This window comes from Garra rufa, chromosome 3 (genome assembly GCF_049309525.1).
Source record: "Garra rufa chromosome 3, GarRuf1.0, whole genome shotgun sequence".
NCBI lineage: Eukaryota > Metazoa > Chordata > Actinopteri > Cypriniformes > Cyprinidae > Garra > Garra rufa.
In genome coordinates, this window is record NC_133363.1 from 29,969,367 (window position 1) to 29,989,329 (window position 19,963).

Here is a 19,963-nt window from a genome sequence, read left to right on the forward strand (position 1 = left end):
TCGCGCCGCGTTAACCAATCAGGAGCTTGCTCTAGCAGTGACGGAGGCAGAAATCCGAAACAACAATGGAGGACAAAATCACCGTTGCTGTCTGTGGTTACTCGGAGCTGTACGATACATCTTTGTACTTTTATAGAAACAGGAATAAAAAGGATCTTGCTTGGAAGAAAGTGAGTGAAGAGGTCGGACAATCTGGTAAGTTTTAAAAAACGTTCTTTACTCAATTTGACCTACATGTATATACATATTGAGACTACAAGCAAGCTAAAGCTGGCAAATTGAGCTCATTCACCTATTTTACAACTACTTTCCCGCTGACGAGTGGCAGAAGCCCCTCCCATGACGCGAATTCACGTCTGTTGTGAAGTAAATTTCACGTGCGAATGAAGCGAGTAAACTCAAAATGTTCAAGCATCCAACTACGCGCGGATAGCGTGATTTATTCGTGCAAGTCGCGTCTGGTGTGTACGCCCCATAACTGTCTTGAACCGGAATACACAGAGTTGCTCCAGAGCTAAACAAGATGAGTATTTGAGGTTAAAAAGTATAATTATAATTGTAATTTTAAATTTGTTTAGAAAATGACAGATCGTTTCACTAGATAAGACCCTACTTCCTCAGCTGGGATTGTTTAGAGCCATTTGAAGTTGCATTTAAAACTGCATTTTGGAAGTTCAAATTTGTGGGCACCACTGAAGTCCACTATATGGAGGATCATTCCTGAAACGTTTTCCTCAAAAAACAATTTCTTATCGACTGAAGAAAGAAAGAAAGAAAGAAAGAAAGACACAAACATCTTGAATGACAAGGGGATGAGTAAATTATCTGTAAATTTTTGTTTTGGAAGAAAACTTCGCCTTTAACAACATATTTAGGTATTCAAACATTCTGAAGAAAATTCAAATCCTCAGGACTGGAAAAGTGCTTTGGAACAATGAACAATTTGTGAAGGTTTTATACATTAATCCAACTTGTGTGAACAGGCCTTAAAACTGAAGCAGTGTTGCAGATATTACCGTTGTCATGGTGGTGTCGTCCTTTCTGGGAGTGAGCTCCTGAAAGATGCGAAGACTATAAAATCCAACCACAGATGAGACCATCAGATAACTGTTCAAGAGTTAAGACTAACACAGTTGTTTCTGTCAAACAACTCACTAACATTTCCCTCTAGAACACCCTCACAACAATCATAAGCAAACAACTTTAAGTCCTTTCACTAAACACACACAATCTGTGATCAAACACTAGACTGGAGCTTATGTAGCATTAGAGTATCACACACAGCAAAGGATACAAAATGAGAATGATTTCAATAACCGCCTGGGCGACTCCAAATGTGGATAAGGAGGCATTGCCAATATCTCTCTCCTGCAGAAACAAATAGTGGAAGTTAGTGTCAATGGTTATTTTTCATGAACTCATTTAATTTGGTTTCAGAATGATTCATTTGCGTGTCTCTCAAAGAGGCTCTAGACTAAGGCAATACTCTTACATGGAGTAAGTGCATGTAGTGGACGTGTTTTAGCAACGTGCCCAATGCAAAGGCTCCTGTTACAACTGAAGCTGTGTAATCTAAATAAGACTACAGTGTTGACACCTCAGTGCTTCAGGCAGTGAGAGCAGAAAAAAGCGGCACAAATATTTGGAGCTGTTCTGAGTGAACGCTATTATGAAGAAATAAAACATATAAACCTCAGATTAGTGAAGTTTCCCCTCTCACCAATGAGGACAGACAGAGTGAAATTGGCGAAGTAATGAATGGAAGCAGATGAAAGAAATCTTTTTAAATTCACCGCCGCTCACACACGCATAATATGTGAGCAGGTGTTCAAACAAAAAAGAAAAAGGAAAAAAAAAAAAAGCAGTGGTGCTTATACAGTAAGAGCCTGCACAAAATGAATGGCTGCCAAAAATTAAGAGAAAAATGTGGGAAAAAAAATAAAAGAAACCAAAACAAATGCGCTGGCAAACAACGTTTTTCAATCTCAGGCCTTTAATATCTTTTGAAGTCATTGATGTGATCTGAATATTTGGATTGGAATTATTACAATAAAAGCCAACATTTATTTGACATAATTTATCAATGTAAAACAACCTTAGTCTGGGCTTGACAAGTTAAAAAAATAAAATAAAAATCAATCATCACTCTCGTTCTAATGATGTGTATTTGACAGCAGACCGATTCAGAATCAACAGAGCGTACAAAAATATTTATGATGATCTTTCTAACCGGATTAGATCAAATCTGAACCTGATTTTATAATGTCAGTCTTGCTTGTTGTTATTGATGACAGGCTTGAAGAAGGTTTACATGTGATTGAAAAAGCGGAGAAGCTCAACCAAACACCTGCTTGTAAAATATCATCAAACACTCAAACTGTTATATAAGTGAACATCCAAAAAGTTAGCTAGCAGTGGAGAAAAAAAACAACATAAAACCGCAATGCATTCAACCCAAGAATTTTATTATTATATTATATATAAAAAAAAAAAATCACATATGTCCAGTTTCAACCCAACATTGATTGACATTTAAAGGGGTCATATGATACGATTTCATGTTTTCCTTTGTCTTTGGAGTGTTACAAGCTGTTCGTGCATATATAAGATCCGTAAAGTCGCAGAGATTAAACTCTCAAACCCAGAGATATTCTTAGTTAAGACTCAACCACGCCTTCCTAAAACTCCTCATTCAAACACGCCCCCACAAATCTACATCATTGTGTGGGAACACCGCTCAAATGTATACGTAAAGAAAAAAGACAGAACTTTTATTCTCACTGTAGTATTGTTGCCGTTGCCGCCATGTCGTGGTGACACTTTGTTTCATTGCGAAATAAAACTACTTTGTTTGGCCTTAAAAAAAGAGGTCACAACTAGAAATCAGTGGTTTAGGTATATTTACAACACTGTTCCAACTCAAATATTCAAGTGTGTGCAGCGCATTTTATGGAGGAATATTTCCTGAACCTGTTTTTTAAAGTGGGGCAATTCCAACTTTGCAAGGACAGTCTGGTGCTTCTGACTTACAGCCTTGTAAGTATGTTTTCATATTAAAAAAATTTGCATGTAAAAATACAGTCAGTAATTATGTCCCCACAGGATGCAACAAATGCCTTGTTTATAATGGGTGTCTGCTGATATTCCAAATAACATTTCCATCACATGCTTGAGGTATTCGGCCAATCACAGCGCACTGGATTGCTGGCCAATCAGAGCACAGAATGATGAGATTGCACCATGTGCGACTGACCCGATCAGCATATTTCTGTTTGTGCTAAGAGGAGCTTCAAAGGTTTCTATGCATTTTTGCAACGTTGAGTAATGTATCACGGACATATCTCACGAATCCTTTCATAAACAAAGTGAAGAGACAGTGTAAATAAGAGATTCATTGTGCTGTGTAGAGAGCTTCGTTGATTATAATGGAACTCTGTGAGATTGCAATGAACTAAGATGAGTGACAGCTTTTAATGATTTTTAAGGGAGTTTGTAAATGAGATATTGATTTAATACAACAGTTCAATAAACAAGAAGTTAATATTAAGTGACTTACATTGTCTGACTATAACACTACTGCCTGATTTTGCTCTATTTCGTCATCAAAAATAGTCTGAAACAATTCACAGCTGAGCCACTGCGCATCTACATTCAAACTCAGCTTTGTTTCGTTTATGAATTAACATGTTTTTAAACAAATCTAGTGAGTCCATGATTCAAGTTCCCATTCATAAAGAAAGTCACTTGGTTTATTCCTGAATGGATCAGCCTTCAAACGAATCAAATGAATGATATGATTCTGTAATTAAATCAGTGACTTGCCGCCACCTACTGGCAGATTCATTTTAATTTTTAAAGTATCTTTTCAGTTATTTTAAACATTTATTAGTTCTGTATATTTAAAAAATATATATAAAACATTAATCTCAACATGAATTTATGAATTTGATTGCATTAATGCCACCTCTGAACCTTATTAAACATTAAAATACACCTACAAGCCACTTTTGCTTTCTTCTGCCCCACCTCTGTAGTACAAATACATTTTGTTAATATTGACTTAATTTGATTGGTAACTTATTCGACTTGTTCTTTTTTTGTTGTTTTAATTTGAAATATTATATTTACATTTTTTTTAGATTTGACATAAAAAGATGACATACTTTTAATAAAGTTGCCAAAAATTCCATTACAAAGGTAAAAACAAAATTAAATCACTTTAAGGAGTCAAATATCATCTCATAATGGAAAGGCAAATTTTTGATAAGATTTTTTGACTATTGATTAGAAGGTGGTCCTGAAATTTTGACTGTGCTCCTTAAAAGAGCCCTGTATGACCTCTTTAACTTAGAACCATAACTGACTGATATTATTGAACTGGACTGGATTTCAAATCTCCCTTTTGCTCAGAGCGGTGTCAGGTGTTTGTAGGCGCTGCTTAACACCTGTGATTGAGTGAGTTTAAGGATATCTGTGTGTGTACCTTCCTTCAGGTGTGTCCTAACCACGCTACATGTTTTGATGTGCCTCAGCTACCTCCGATGAAGGATAATAACCGAAAAAAAAGCACCCAAAAAAACTAATCATGGATTAGACAGGCCTTTTTTCATTGTCTCTTTTTTTTTTTAGAAAGATGTTTACTGACAGGTTAAGTGTCATCTGTTGACTCTCGTCAAAGGTTCAGAGGTCAAAAAGAGAAATATGATCTCTCGCGCATTCCCTCTCATCTCGTTTCCCATTCCATCAGTCCTTCTGCTCCGTATGACACGTGAGATACGAGTTCGGATGAGAAGCGGACATTAATGAGGCTGTTTTTAGCATCGACAATAATTCTGAATCCATGGGGAGTGACAGCAATAAGACTTTTATTGCAGTCATTAGCAACAGTGCATCAGACAGCTTAATGCAAGCAGTGCCATTGCATTAGATCTCCTTACATCATAGTCACATTTACGACACCCTGTCTTATCTGACGGTCTCGGCGTTAACCTGGTTACCTTAACTCGCATCAATCTCTCTTAAAAATGTTGCGGAATGCCGGCCCACCCCCACCACAACGTAAAAACCATCAAACAGACGTTCAGACACCGCTGCTGGGTTGTCGTGGTTACATGAGATCTTAAGCATGGCACCCGTCCAGCTCATCAAACGCATAAACCATTAACCAGCCTGTCAAGAGGGCCCTTCGTCTCTGAACACTGTGACAAGTGTAATTTGGGGGATTTTCAGTCAAGCATCATGCCAAGGCAAATATCGACACTAATAAAATAATTAGAATAGGGAGCGGGCACTCTTATAAAGCAGCTCAACACTATCAAACTGAAAGGATACGTTGAATTTCCTTTGTTGTGGGAAGACAAAGAAAAAAGGTATGAAGCTGGGACGGCAGGTGGGAGTGGTGAGTGAGATAAGACCATCATTGTATAGAGAAAAAAAAAAGTTCGCCTTTGAGAAAACAGGAAATGATGTAACCATTCCCATGAACCTGTTAAACCATTTACCTGTCCAAGCTCAATTCAGTGGTAAACTGACTTGCACCCGTATTCAATCGGCCGCGGCTTGTAATTTCCTTGTCAAAGAGAACTGACGAACAGTCGAAAATTGCACAAAGGTTAAATGATGGTTTCATTACAGAGCTTTGACTGAAAGGACCTCGGCAAAGTATTCAAAACACCCAGACGAATGAGGTCTGTGTCCAGAGTTTAACACACGTACAGTACCGTGAGTGCCTTTGAATTGACATCAAGCAGAGCGAATGCGAATGTAACTCTGATAAAGAGCATCAAACAGCAGCGACACGATACACATCTCAACCTGCGCACACCTGAGCATATCTGGAATTCAGTGTGACTCGACGCAAAGCATGATTTTTGCAGGACACAGCCGTAGAGAGACAGAGAGAGAGGGAGCAAGTGAAAGAAAAGCTGAGTATTTGTTTACATTTTCAAGTTTGTTGACTTGCATTTTTCTTACCGTTGAACCCTTCGGCAAAGCCGTCTCATCAACGAGCAAGTACACAATGTTCAGGGCAACCAGGAGAACAGAAATCGCCTGCGAGCAGCACAGATAGAAACAAACATAAGCAGTATAAACAGTAGAAGGAAACATCAAACCAACTTATGAAATAAACTGCATCAGGTCACATGCTTTGTGGTTGGTTATGATAACCCTGCAAAGTCTAAATAAACACGTACCGTTCCAGCAAGCAGGATCAGCATCACTATGGGGTAAAGAAGGTTCTTTTCCCAGGCGGAGGCCTTTTTTCTCCTTTCTAGGACAGAGGGTGAGAAAAACTATTGTAGTGCATGTTTCTGACTAACTGTTCCAGGGGTGTTTGCATGGGAGGCAGTGTCTCCTCAAGAAAAAAAAAAAAATAGTATAAAACTAAAACAATGCTAATATTACAAAATATAACATTAAAAAGTGTATAAGTCACTTTCGTTTTTTTTAACATTGTCCATTAGTGACTTCAGCAGGTAAAGTTACAGCAGGAGACCGCGTCTCTCTCGCTTCCCCTGAGCCCATTGAGTTTTAACAGCGTGTGGTGAGTTTGGTGGAGGGTAATTTAGAATGAATGAGGGAAAGTCATGTGACAGGAAGCAATGCCTCAATTGCAATATGATTAGATATGATTGGTCATGTTTGGCTGTGATTGGTTTATGTGATAAATCCCGCCTCTTGTGTTCATGCTCTTTTACGAATCAGTCTGAATAAACAACATAATGGTGTTAATGGGAATACTTACTTTAAGAAGTAAACAAACAACTCATACATTTAGATATAACCACTTTGTTATGTCAAGACTTAAAAAGGCCTGAAAACATGATCTATGAGATTTTCAGGGAGTAATCAGCTTGGTGAAAATTAAGTAAATCTCTGTCTGTGACCAATATTTACTGAGCTTTGATGATTGATGATCCAAAAAAATGTAAAATAGTTTATTTCCAGAACAAAACTTTACAGATAATTTACTCACCCCCTTGTCATTCAAGATGTTCATGTCTATTTTTCTTCAGTCGTAAAAAAAATATGTTTCTTGACGAAAACATTTCAAGAATTATCTCCATATGGTGGACTTCCAAACTTCCAGCTTCAAAGGGCGATTTTGAAGTTGGAGAAGAAAACGAGATTAAAAGTTTTTAGATGACTGTTTGAGGCTAAAAAGTATATAAATTGTCAATTTGTTTAGAAAATGACCAATCGTTTCGCTAGGTAAGACCCTACTTCCTTGGCTGGGTTCGTTTAGAGCCATTTGAAGCTGCATTTTGGCAGTTCAAATTTGGGGGCACCACTGAAGTCCACTATATAGAGATAATTCCTGAAATGTTTTCCTCAAAAACAATTTCTTATTGACTGAAAAAGAAAGACACAAACATCTTGAAATGACAAGGAGGTGAGTGAATTATCTGTACATTTTTGTTGTGGAAGTGAACTTCTCCTTTAAAGCTAACTATTAAAACAGATCCTCCTGTCCACCCTCTCATCGCTGGGCATCACAGGGACTTCACTTCGCTGGTTCAAATCCTATCTCTCTGGTAGGTCTTTCAGAGTGGCTTGGTGAGGGGAGATATCCAAAACTCATCAACTGGTCACTGGGGTTCCTCAGGGATCAGTTCTTGGACCTCTCCTCTTCTCCATATACACTACTTCTCTGGGCCCCATCATACAGGCACATGGCTTCTCCTACCATTGCTATGCTGATGACACACAGCTCTATCTTTCATTCAAACCAGACGATCCATCGGTAGCCGCACGGATCTCAGGTTGCCTGACGGATATCTCTGCATGGATGAAGGAACACCATCTACAGCTCAATCTAGCAAAGACGGATCTCCTAAACTTTCCTGCCACTGCATCTTTACAACATGACTTCTCCATCCAGTTAGGTTCATCAACAATTACCCCATCGACTTCAGCCAGAAATCTGGGTGTAATCTTTGACGACCAATTGACTTTTAAAGACCACATAGCTAAGACTGCTCGATCTTGCAGGTTTGCATTGCACAACATCAGAAAGATCAGGCCCTTCCTAACAGAGCATGCTGCACAACTCCTCGTCCAGGCCCTGGTCATTTCCAGGCTGGACTACTGCAATGCTCTTTTAGCTGGTCTTCCAGCATGTACAATCAAACCTCTACAAATGATTCAGAATGCAGCAGCACGACTGGTCTTCAATGAGCCCAAAAAGGCCCATGTCACACCTCTCTTCATATCACTGCACTGGCTACCGGTTACAGCACGCATCAAATTCAAGACACTGATATAGGACAGCCACTGGATCATCACCTGCCTACCTCCATTCACTACTACACATCTACACTCCTTCCAGAAGACTGAGATCCTCTAGTGAAAGACGCCTCATTGTACCACCACAGAGAGGTATTAAATCACTGTCCAGAACATTCTCGTTCAATGTCCCTGCCTGGTGGAATGATCTTCCCACCCCTATCCGGAATGCAGACTCCTTAACAGCTTTCAAGAGACTGCTGAAAACCCATCTTTTTTGACACTATGTGACTCAATAAAAAAAAAAAAAAAAAAAAAAATTCTCCTCTCTTCTTGATCCTCCCTTTCTAGCCTGTTTTTCCCCTCTTTCTTGATCTTCTCCTTCTAGCCTGCACTCTTTTAACAACGCCTGATATATGGTATTTTTGAGCACTTCCTATGTTGATCTGCCTCCTTAGGATGAATCACTTGTTGTATTCCCAATTGTAAGTCGCTTTGGATAAAAGCGTCGGCTAAATGAATAAATGTAAATGTAAATGTAAAACAAAATAATAATAAAATATTGAAATGAAAAAATATTGTTTAAATTGTTGCTGCCTTGAGTTATTATTTTGGAATAAATGTAAAATGTTTAAAAACACAAACCTGATGAGATTCATACATGGCTTTAATAAGCAGAATATTGTTGTATATATTACATTGTTAATGTAATAATATAATAATAATAATAATATAAAATAGATATTTTTTTCTGATAGTGTAATTAATGTTTATTTAACCAAGAAAAGCGACTACTACCCCCCTAAATGCAATTACTACCTACTGTTTGTAGGTTTAGGGTTTTATGTGGGGGAGAGGTTAGGATTAGGCAATCATGTAGCGATTTCAACGAGAGGGGGTAATAATTTGGCATGGGGGGGGGGGGGTGGTACTTGCTTGTGATTGCATTTTTATGTCACATTCGCTTTTATTCATACTATCGGGTAGATTTAGGTGTATTGCAAATGGTACGTTATTTTAAAACGTCACAAAGCAGTAGAGTTATAAAGCCACTTAACAGACATTTCAAGTCAGAACTGCAGTGACGCATACAAAACCAACATCACATAAAACATACAATATGTGCAGTCATCAAAAAACAAACACTCTATTAGCGCCACTCAGTGGACATTTCTTTTGGAAACTGCAGTGATATGCATGTATTTGTCTTGCCAAAAAAGTTCCCACAGGTTGGAATTTACATTTGATAAAAAGATTTAAATAAATAAACTGAGGACTTTGCCTCCTCATTTCAGAACACTATTGCACACCACTCATAATAAAAAAAAAATTCTACAGCAGCAAATCCGCGTATTAGAATGATTTCTAAAGGATCATGTGACACTGAAGACTGAAGTAATGGCTTCTGAAAATTGTTTTGCCATCACAGGAATAAATGACATTTTAAAATATATTCAAATAGAAAACAGTAATCTTAAATTATTTCACAATTTACACAAAATACTGTATTTTTGATCAAATAAATGCAGCCTTGGTGAGCATAAGAGGCTTCTTTCCAAAAACATCTACAAAATCTTGCTGACCTAAACTTGAACGGTAGTGTATAAGAACTAACTGCAGCTTTTCTGATAATTTATTGCTTTGTATTTCATTAGCATGTTGAAATAACAGCTACCAGTAATTTCTGGGTTCACTCAAGTAAATCCACATTTATGTAATAGAAGTGGCATAGTTCAGAGGTTTTGGTATTAGGGCTTTTCCTGCTACACTCATGAGGAAGTGAGTCTAGAACATCTTTTCTCGATCCCAGTGTCCGTCACTCCTGTGCTGCTCTGTCCTCTACCCCCTCCTCAACATCTCTCGCTCTGATTCTACTCTGGCTCTGAGGTTGGCAGGGTTCCCTGCATATGCACCATGCTGCCTCTAAATTAATGACTGCACTTGGAGAGACAGCCACAATAAAGTTTGCATCACACTCCAATATCCTAAGTGCCTTTGTGGCCTCCTCTCCTTCCAACGGCTCGTCTCTCCGGAATCATTTATAATACCCCAAAACACAGGCTGACGTCGAAAATGATACAGCCATACCCTATTTGGCCTCAGTCCAAATGACTGTTCACATTCAAATGTGCACACACTTTGCAATTCAACAATATTATGAGGAGTGGATATTGCAGCCTACACATATTTGAAACTGACAGTTCTGACAGAATCAGAGTTTAATGTAGCTTAATTAAACGTTGTTAAAAACATCTCTCACCGAGTTTGTTCCTCTGATTGCGAACGTTGTCCAGCTCTTTGTAGAAATGGTTCTGAGAGTTTCCATGGAAATAAGAGTTTGACATCGTACCTGAGTGACAGACAAAGACAGAAGAAGCTATAAAGATAGAGACAGAGCAAAGAATTGAAACAAAGATACTATCATTCTGTTTACCTTGGCTTATTAAAGCTCCTGTGAAAAGATCAAACCACTAGGAACATTAGGGATGTGAACATAATCAGCGGTTTGAATGTTGTTATCTTTTATCGTTACTCAAGTACCTACTTAATATAATCTAGGGCTGTCCCCGACTATGAATTTTCATAGTCGAATCAGAATTTTCGAATCTTTCTATAGTCGACCGATAGTCGAATCATCTAGGCTTATGTGTGTGTGTGAATTGGGAGGGGCACGACACTATAGTCAGCAGGAGGGTAAAACAGTTTTTATTTTATTTTACACACTGCACACAGCAACAACTTTTAATAAAGCGACCAAAACTGCCTGCCAACTGACAGACGAACTTATTTAGGTTTAAATAAAAACACAGAACGCGTCTTTCAGTTCTAAAAACGCGAGGCGCACAGCACTGCCTTTTTTGCTAAGCAACGACCGAAACAGCTGTCCTGTCAGTCAAATCAAAGGATTATAGCGCGAACGCTCTAAAATCTTAGTTTTTTGCTGTTAAGTAAACTGTCATATTAGCAGAAACCCTAAATAATACAGCTCCTGGTTACCCACGATAGACACCAAAGGTTTCTCCTCCATTTCTTGCAGTCTCCGGACTTTTGAAGCAACGGTAAACTTTCGCCATCACAACAGAAGGCCCGCCTCTCCATTCATTCTATTGGACAATGGAAAAGAACGCGAATGACGTTGGGCGTTTTTCCGCTCAGAGTTGATTTTTTTTTTTTCAACTTCAGGCGCTCGGAGCGCTCCTGCAAAAACGCGAGGCCGGGGGGCGCATAAACAGAGCGCAGAACGCTCACTGCCAACAGAAAACCATTCAAAAGAGGTGCCTCCAATTGCAAAAACGCGTTCGGTGTGATCGCCGCCTAATCCCTGCCGTCAAGATGGTCCGCATCTCATCATGGATCAGGGCAAGTGAAAATTAAATCTGTCACAGGGGTGGTTAGATTTATTCACAAACACATTAAAAATATTTATTGAACGCTTCTTTCTTTTCACTTTTGTTTTTACTGCATTATCATGATCAAAGGCTGTATATAACGTAATATAACCGTACAAAACCAGTAGTTCTGTGTGCAATTAGACATTGAGCACCCCCATATTGCCAAAATGGTATGATGCTCGTTTCACCCGCGAAGATTCGACTGTGAGATCGGTGGTCGAATCAGGCTCCGCATATCGATGCATCGAATCTTCGACTATTCGGGGACAGCCCTAATATAATCACACCATTTGTCAGAAAATCTGTCAAGAAAAAAAATATATTCATTTACTCAAGGTAAAAAACAGCTTTCGCAGTGAGGAAGTAACAGTTAAATATCTGAATGCCTGAGAAGCAAGAGTGAGCTCAATGCCCTGCAGGGCATTATCATCATCACAGTTCAGACATATTGTACAACAAAACATTTCTAATAAACCTTCTATTACGCTTTGCTAACTCAGCCACTTTCGACATCCGCAACAATTAAGAAAATCTCATGAGCAACACACATCTGCAAACTCAAATAAAAAAAAACATTGCATTAGTCCTTCAAAAAATTATAATTATTATAATGTATTACAAAAGTATACAATAATGTTAAAATGTAATATGTAATTAATGATTCATTACATTAAATCATTAACATGCTGGATAAGGTTTTTTCTCATTGTCAAAAATAGCTTATGAACATAATATGTGTATTATTAGAACAGTATTTTCACCAGCTAAAATGGTTTTAAGTCAGTTATTTCTATCTTTTGCTGTAGTGTGTCAGTAGGAAATATCAGTTTACATTTCCAAACATTCATTTTGCCATTAACTAATAATCCAGTGAGATTTTTGTTTGCACAAGGAGTCTAAGAACAGCCAGTGCTCCACACAGAGATCTGATCTCATCATCATTCAGTCTGTCTGGAAGAAACAGAACAAACTGAGAGAATAAATCTAGAAGAACTGTGGCAACGACTCCAAGATGATTCAATAAACCTACCTGCAAAGCTACCTAAGCTCACACCAAATGTTGATTTAATTTAGTTAATAGAAGTTAATTGATAAAGAAAATCTATTTATGACATTATTTTGACAGCATCCTCATTTTACAGCATTTTTACACAAGTGCCTAAAACTCGTAACAGTACTGTAGCTTTGCAGGTAGGTCTCTTGAAGCATCCAGTTCTTCTGGATTTAGTCTGTCTCAGTTTGTTCTGTTTCTTCTTGTCATTCCAGACAGACTGGATGATGGTGAGATCAGATCTCTGTGTGGAGCACTGGCTGGGGACGTTCTAAAACGCTTAACGTGAAAAACGCTTAACGTGGCTTAACGTACGTAAAAAACGACCAGGAAACCCTAAATTTGTGTCAAACCTTACTTGGAACAAACACTAACTACTATCAAAAGAACGAGTCCTTATTCCACAGATAAAGTGAAGAATATCACGTTAAGTGTTTTCTCCCCCATAGAAGCCCATTATAAGGAAACAGCTTAACGTGGTTTAACTTACCTCAACAGCGACCAGGGAAGACCAAACTTCTGTCAAATTTTACTTATAATAAATACTTTATGCTGTCAAAAGAACGAGCTCTTATTAAGCATATAAAGTAATCGCCCCCCATAGAAGTCCATTTAAAAAACGCTTTAATGTGGCTTAATGGAGCTGAACAACGACCGGCAAAAAACAAATTTTGGTCAAACGTTACATATAATAAACACTTGCTGCTGTCAAAATATGAGATCTCATTCAACATAAAAAGAGAATATATTACGTTAAGCGTCCCCCATAGAAGTCCATAAGGAAACAGCTTAACGTGGTTTAACGTATCTTAACAACGACTGGGGAAAACCAAACTTCTGTCAAATATTACTTATAATACGTACTTGCTGCTGTCAAAAGAATGAGCTCTTATTCCGCATATAAAGTGAATATATCACGTTAAGCGTCCCCCATAGATAAGGAAATAACTTAACGTGGTTTAACGTATCTTAAAACCAAATTTCTGATGTTACATAATAAATACTTGCAGTGTCATTGTTTATTATATGTAACGTTTGACCAAAATTAGTTTTTTGCCGGTTGTTCAGCTCCATTAAGCCACAGTAAAGCGTTTTTTAATGGACTTCCCTGGGGGGCGATTACTTTATATGCTGAATAAGAGCTCGTTCTTTTGACAGCAGAAAGTATTTATTATAAGTAGCTAAAATTTGACAGAAGTTTGGTCTTCCCTGGTCGCTGTTGAGGTAAGTTAAACCACGTTAAGCTGTTTCCTTATAATGGGCTTCTATGGGGGAGAAAACGCTTAACGTGATATTCTTCACTTTCTCTGTGGAATAAGGACTCGTTCTTTTGATAGTAGTTAGTGTTTGTTCCAAGTAAGGTTTGACACAAATTTAGGGTTTCCTGGTCGTTTTTTACGTACGTTAAGCCACGTTAAGCGTTTTTCACGTTAAGCGTTTTAGAACGTCCCCACTGGCTATTGTCAGACTCCTTGTGCAAACAAAAATCTCACTGGATTATTACAATTAATGGCAAAATGAATGTTTGGAAATGTAAACTGATATTTCCTACTGACACACTACATCAAAATATAGAAATAACTGACTTTAAACCATTTTTTAGCTGATGAAAATACTAGTGTTCTAATAATTTTGGCCACCACTGTATAATGGCCCTTCATCATTTATTTTTGATGACTTGTATATGTTTGCGGAATGTCATAGAATTTGGCAAATTTTTGACATATAAATTAAAAGTTGGTCATTACACATAAATCAAAATGCAATATGGACTAGTGTCTGTGAATATTTAAATATGAATCCTGCATGTTCTGCATGTTTCTGTGTGAATGAATAGCGCAGATGTGCGGCTTTGTTTTCAGCATCTGCTGCCTCAATATTTGAGTGTAGAACTGCTCTGAGAGTCCCTTTATGAGCATTTTACTGTTTCTTTTGAGAAAAACTACTACCATCATATACAAACAGAAACTTAAAGGTCTTCACAACAACCCGTCTGGGTTAACTTCAAGATGTGACAAATATATTACTTTATGTAATGACAGCCCTACTACTAATAATATTTAAGGAATATTTAGTATAAAAATATTTAACAAAATGTTTTTATGAGAAAAATGTAAATACACAACATAATACATAAGTATTTCTGAAAAAAAAATATTTAAAAAATAATATAAATTAATTAGAGATGCTTTTAATTATTAAAGGGGCTATATGTAACTTTTTCCCAAAAATAAACGTAACAATAGCCTTTTTATTTGACCATTTATGACTCAAACATCTCCTGATGAGCATACTGACACCTTGTCAGCTCACAGTGGGTGCACCTATAAGCCTGTATCCTATTTTTCCTATTTTCTGTCGGGTCGGATTTTTCACGCGCTGTCTGCGGATGTGACGTCAAGCGCGTTCATGTTAAACGTTTCAGATGACGCAAGTCAGCAATTAGCCTACAATATATGTATTTGACTATTCTTACCTCTGTAAACATAATGTTGACATCTTTGCAGCGGATGACTTGTGAAGTGTGCACGTACGAGCGCCGCGAGAGCGAGCTGAAAGGAAGAGCAGTTCCGTTTTTTGGCCACAGGTGTCAGTCGCGAATTTAAATTTCAGAAAGTTGCATATAGCCACTTTAAATTGAATTAAACCAATCAAATGGAAAACACAGAATGCGCTAAAAATAAAACATATCTCATAGATCCGTTAAAATGTAATTTTTGTAAAATTTTTAATAAATTGCTGTTAAATTGTGTAAGTTTCAATTAATTAGCCATGCTTTTTGATTAATAAAATGTAATTTAACCATTAAAGTCCAGAGTATAGAAAAATTTTAACTGAAAAAAAAAAAAAAAAACTGAATTTGAAAAAAATAAAACAGGTTTTATAGGGCCCTATAAGAGAAAATGAGAGGCTTCTGGCGGTATTTGTGAATATTTTAAAAAATAAATATGCTTGTTGCATATTTAAAATACAAACATTATGGTTCACAAAAAAAAATTACTTGATAAAAGTAATTTAATTGAAAAGTCTGTGTGCAACATAAATTTTGTCAGCAACACACATTAGGCATGTACTTTACATGTGCAGCCCACTGACTCAAATGGACAATGCTAAGCATTCGGCTGCATGCATACACTTAAGTGTTTGCATCAGAACTGAAGGTATACTTTGGGAATGCATTACCCCCAACACTATTAGTTGTATACTCTAACTTCAGAGTCTAGGCCAGACATGTGCATGCTACGACTGGTTCTGACGGAAGAGGGGACTGAGGTTTCTTCTGAACACTGAGAGTGTGTGTGTGTGTGTCAGGAGGTGAGAGGGCAAAACCAGAGAGGGATTCTCCAGGAAAACCACAGACTTCTGTCTCATTTAGCTCTTATTTATCCGTTTCATTCTGGTACTTTTTTTTTTTTTCACTGTTTCAGTGGTTCGTTTGTTACTCAAAGCAGAGGATTGGTTTGCACAGCCTCGGGGGACACACACTGGCAGATCAGCAGCAATTAGTTCAGTGTTACACCGTTACTGGCGTGCAATAAAAACACAATCTTTCATCTTTTCACCGACATGAGGCTGAGGAGTCAATCACTTTGATCAAAACGTGATTATTATTATGATGATTGTACCACGCCCTGTCTGGTAGAGGTTCAGGTTCATAAAGAAATCTATTAAAAGGAAAAAAACATAGCAGGTGTGTTCCTAATCGTGTACTTGTTCATACCGGTGATTTTTAGGGAAAATCTGTACCCTCCAACCAAAATTGTGAGAACAATGAGATAGGAAATGTCACTATTAGCTGATCAGGCGTGGATTGTTCTGCCAAACATGGCTCAAGGCTACCCTGAGGGGCTAACATGATGGGAATGAAAAGTGAGAAAGAACAACAGTTAAGACATCTTAATGGATCTGGATCTTTTTGTCAAATGTTCTGTGATTATTAAAGGGATAGTTCACCCAAAAACAAAAAATCTGTCATTAAAGGGGCAGTTCACTTTCAGAACAAGAATTTACAGATAATGTACTCACCCCCTTGTCATCTAAGATGTTCATGTCTTTCTGTCTTCAGTCGTGAAGAAATTGTGTTTTTTGAGGAAAACATTTCAGGATTTCTCTCCATATAATGGACTTCTATGGTGCCCCGAGTTTGAACTTCCAAAATGCAGTTTTAATGCAGCTTCAAAGGGCTCTAAATGATCCAGAGGAAGAAGGGTCTTATCTAGCAAAATGATCGGTTATTTTCAATAAACATATACTTTTTAATCTCAAATGCTCGTCTTGCCGAGCTAGACAAGACGAGAATTTGAGGTTAAAGAGTATATAAATTGTAATTTTTTTAAGAAAATAACCAATCGTTTTGCTAGATAAGACCCTTTTTTCCTCGGCTGTGATCGTTTAGAGCCCTTTGAAGCTGCATTTTGGAAGTTCAAACTCGGGGGCACCATAGAAGTCCATTATATGGAGAGAAATCCTGAAATGTTTTACTCAAAAAAAACATAATTTCTTTACGACTGAAGAAAGAAAATTTTTGTTCTGAAAGTGAACTACTCCTTTAATTACCCTCATGTCATTCCAAACTCGTAAGGCCTTGGTTCATCTTCAGAACACAAATTAATATTTTTTTGATAAAATTTGAAAGCTTTCCAACCCTGCATAGACAGCAATGGTACTATCACGTTCAAGGCTCAGAAAAGTAATAAGGTAATAATATTTTAATGATGTCCTTACTATCTTTCTGGGCCTTTGACATAGTAGTTGCATTGCTGTCTATGCAGGATCAGAAAGCTCTTTTCATCAAAAACATCTTAATCTGTGTTCCGAAGATGTTTTACAGTTTTGGAACGACATGAGGGTGAGTAATTATTGCCAGAATTTTCATTTTTGAGTGAACTATCCATTTAATAAATTCAATAGTTTGTTAAAATCAGCATTAACCAATAATTTCAGAACTGCTGCTCTCCAAATTTCAGGAAGATTAAAAAAAACTCTTGAGTAAATTCTTGCATACAGTCCTTCAATTAAGGTGATAAAGGTGATGCTCGGTAGCAAAGGATGCTGGCAGAAGGCAAGGAGATGATGTCATTGTTTTCTAAAGAAACTTTAGCCGGTTCTGCATTACGTCAGTGCTAATTATGCAAAGCAGAGAGCCATCCGGTACCGAGGAGAGTTTTTGCAAGGTCACCCTGCCACTGCGCATCTGGGCAACAGAGAAAAGCATAGCAAGAGCCAAGACAGAGGACAAACAAATGCCTGCATCCAGACTGGTATGAAAGCATACACTCAGACAAATGCACCTAACACACAGTTGCAAGAAAAAAAGTGCTCTAATGTGCATTTATTCATTCAAGATTACTACTTCAAAAAAAGAGTGATTACTTTAACCTGTATTAATGGCCTCAACTACCGGACATGAGACAAAAGGAGAGATGCAGATCAGTGCATTAATGAAATAACCAACACACTTATGAATTAGCCCATATTAAAGGTCTGCAAGACAGCGTGTGCAGGCATGTAAGATCTAAATGAACTTACAGTCAGTTGGATAATTGTTATTAGATAGCACATAGATAAGAGAGTAAAGCAAAGTAGACGATTTCCTCTTGAACTCTTTTCGCCCCAACTTCACCTCAGGTTTTGCTCTTATGGGGCGAAAGAAGAAAAGAATGAAAATTCCTTAAATTCCTGATAAGGTAAATTCGTTCTCTCCTTAACGCCTGAGCGAGATCTTCCTATAACGCAGAGATCTTGAGCTTGGCTAAAATCACATTCCACATCCCTAGTGGCCTTTTGTCACCCGATCACAGTGACTGCCAATGAGGTTCACATCAAACGGCAATCATAAAAAAAGCGAAAATCGTTAAAACAGATTACAATTATTTTATCAGGTGTTCAAAGCAAATCTGCCTTTGGTGCTAACACTACAGAACCAAACAACCAAATGAGAGGCTATTGAAACTCATCCATGGGATTTGAGCAACTGGGCACTATCAGTGAAGATGATCTAGCTTACCTCCGTGAATTCAATAGAAAAGCACATGTTCTATGTTGACTGGCATCTGTACACTCTGTTGCGTGCTTGAGTTGAAGCAAAAGTCTAGTTTGGCTTTAAACATGAACACTTCCTGCACCATGTGGGTGTTTGTGTATGAAAATAAACGTCAGCTAAAAGAAGACATATGAGGTATATGACTAAATGCTAGAAGTTACAGATGCAAATAATCTGCTGTCATTTAGGTAATACAAAAAAAATAATACAAACAGGCAATAAACCTTGCATTTGCCCATCATACAAAAAACAAAAACACTCACCGTTGAGTCTACGCTCCAAGGCCTCTTCCTGCAGCTGTATACAATAAATCTGCTCATCCAGATCCTCTAAAATCTACACAGACAGAGAAAGAGAGGGAGAGGGTGTGAGGGACAATGAGAGAGTGGATCTTCAACAGATGCATACACACACACACACATAGAGTGTAATAGTACTTACTGTGGGTTTGACTAGCAATTGGCCCATCACTGTGAACATGCGTGATAGTCCCACTGGAGTACACACTGATGAGAAGAGACAAGAAGTTGCTTTAAACACACACACACACACACACACACGCTCATTTAAGCTTTTATAATGCATTAGTATGAATGCAACCCTTTGAACTAGTTTAAATGGATCTACTGCAGCAGTGGCTGAAACAAGTAAAAAGGCATTTTGTGGAACAGCAGGGCTGGGTGATATATTTATTTATATTTTTCAGCATTTTGATTTGTATTACTCAACCCCATATCATACAAGATAATCATGTCTTTCTTCAGGTGCAAAGAAATTAAGGTTGAGGAAAACATTCCAGGATTTTTCTCCATAGAGTGGACTTCAGTGGGAGCCAACAGGTTGAAGGTCCAAATTGCAGTTTCAATGCAGGTTCAAAGGGCTCTATACAGTCCCCGCCAAGAAAGAAGGATTCTTATCTAGCAAAACGATTGGTCATAAAATAAATAAATAAAATAAAACGTATATACTTTTACTAATGTGTGAAGTTGAGCTAGTGCAAGACGAGCATTTGTGGTTAAAAAGTAGATACACTTTTATTTTTTGAAAATGACCAATCGTTTCGCTAGATAAGATTCCTTGGCTGGTTTTGTGTAGACTGCAGTTTGGAATTTCAACCCGGCCGTTGGCCATCATTGAAGTCCACTATATGGAGAAAAATCCTGGAATGTTTTCCTTAAAAAACTTAATTTCTATTTGACAGAAAAAAAGAAAGAAAGACAAACATTTTGGATGACATGGGGATGAGTAAAT

At 37.7% G+C, this 19,963-nt stretch overlaps 1 protein-coding gene across 1 annotated transcript in view; it reads right to left on the reverse strand.

The window, feature by feature from the left end:
* The window catches only part of lmbr1 (limb development membrane protein 1), a 44,570-nt gene that overhangs the window by 12,831 nt on the left and 11,776 nt on the right, over positions 1-19,963 (reverse strand). Inside the window, exons 7-13 of the mRNA XM_073835895.1 lie at positions 19,154-19,218; positions 18,976-19,048; positions 10,487-10,576; positions 6,195-6,271; positions 5,974-6,051; positions 1,295-1,368; positions 1,017-1,107 (exon numbers count right to left, since the gene is read on the reverse strand). Of these exons, the coding sequence (XP_073691996.1) occupies positions 1,017-1,107; positions 1,295-1,368; positions 5,974-6,051; positions 6,195-6,271; positions 10,487-10,576; positions 18,976-19,048; positions 19,154-19,218 (548 nt within the window). The remainder of the gene's footprint in view (positions 1-1,016; positions 1,108-1,294; positions 1,369-5,973; positions 6,052-6,194; positions 6,272-10,486; positions 10,577-18,975; positions 19,049-19,153; positions 19,219-19,963) is intronic.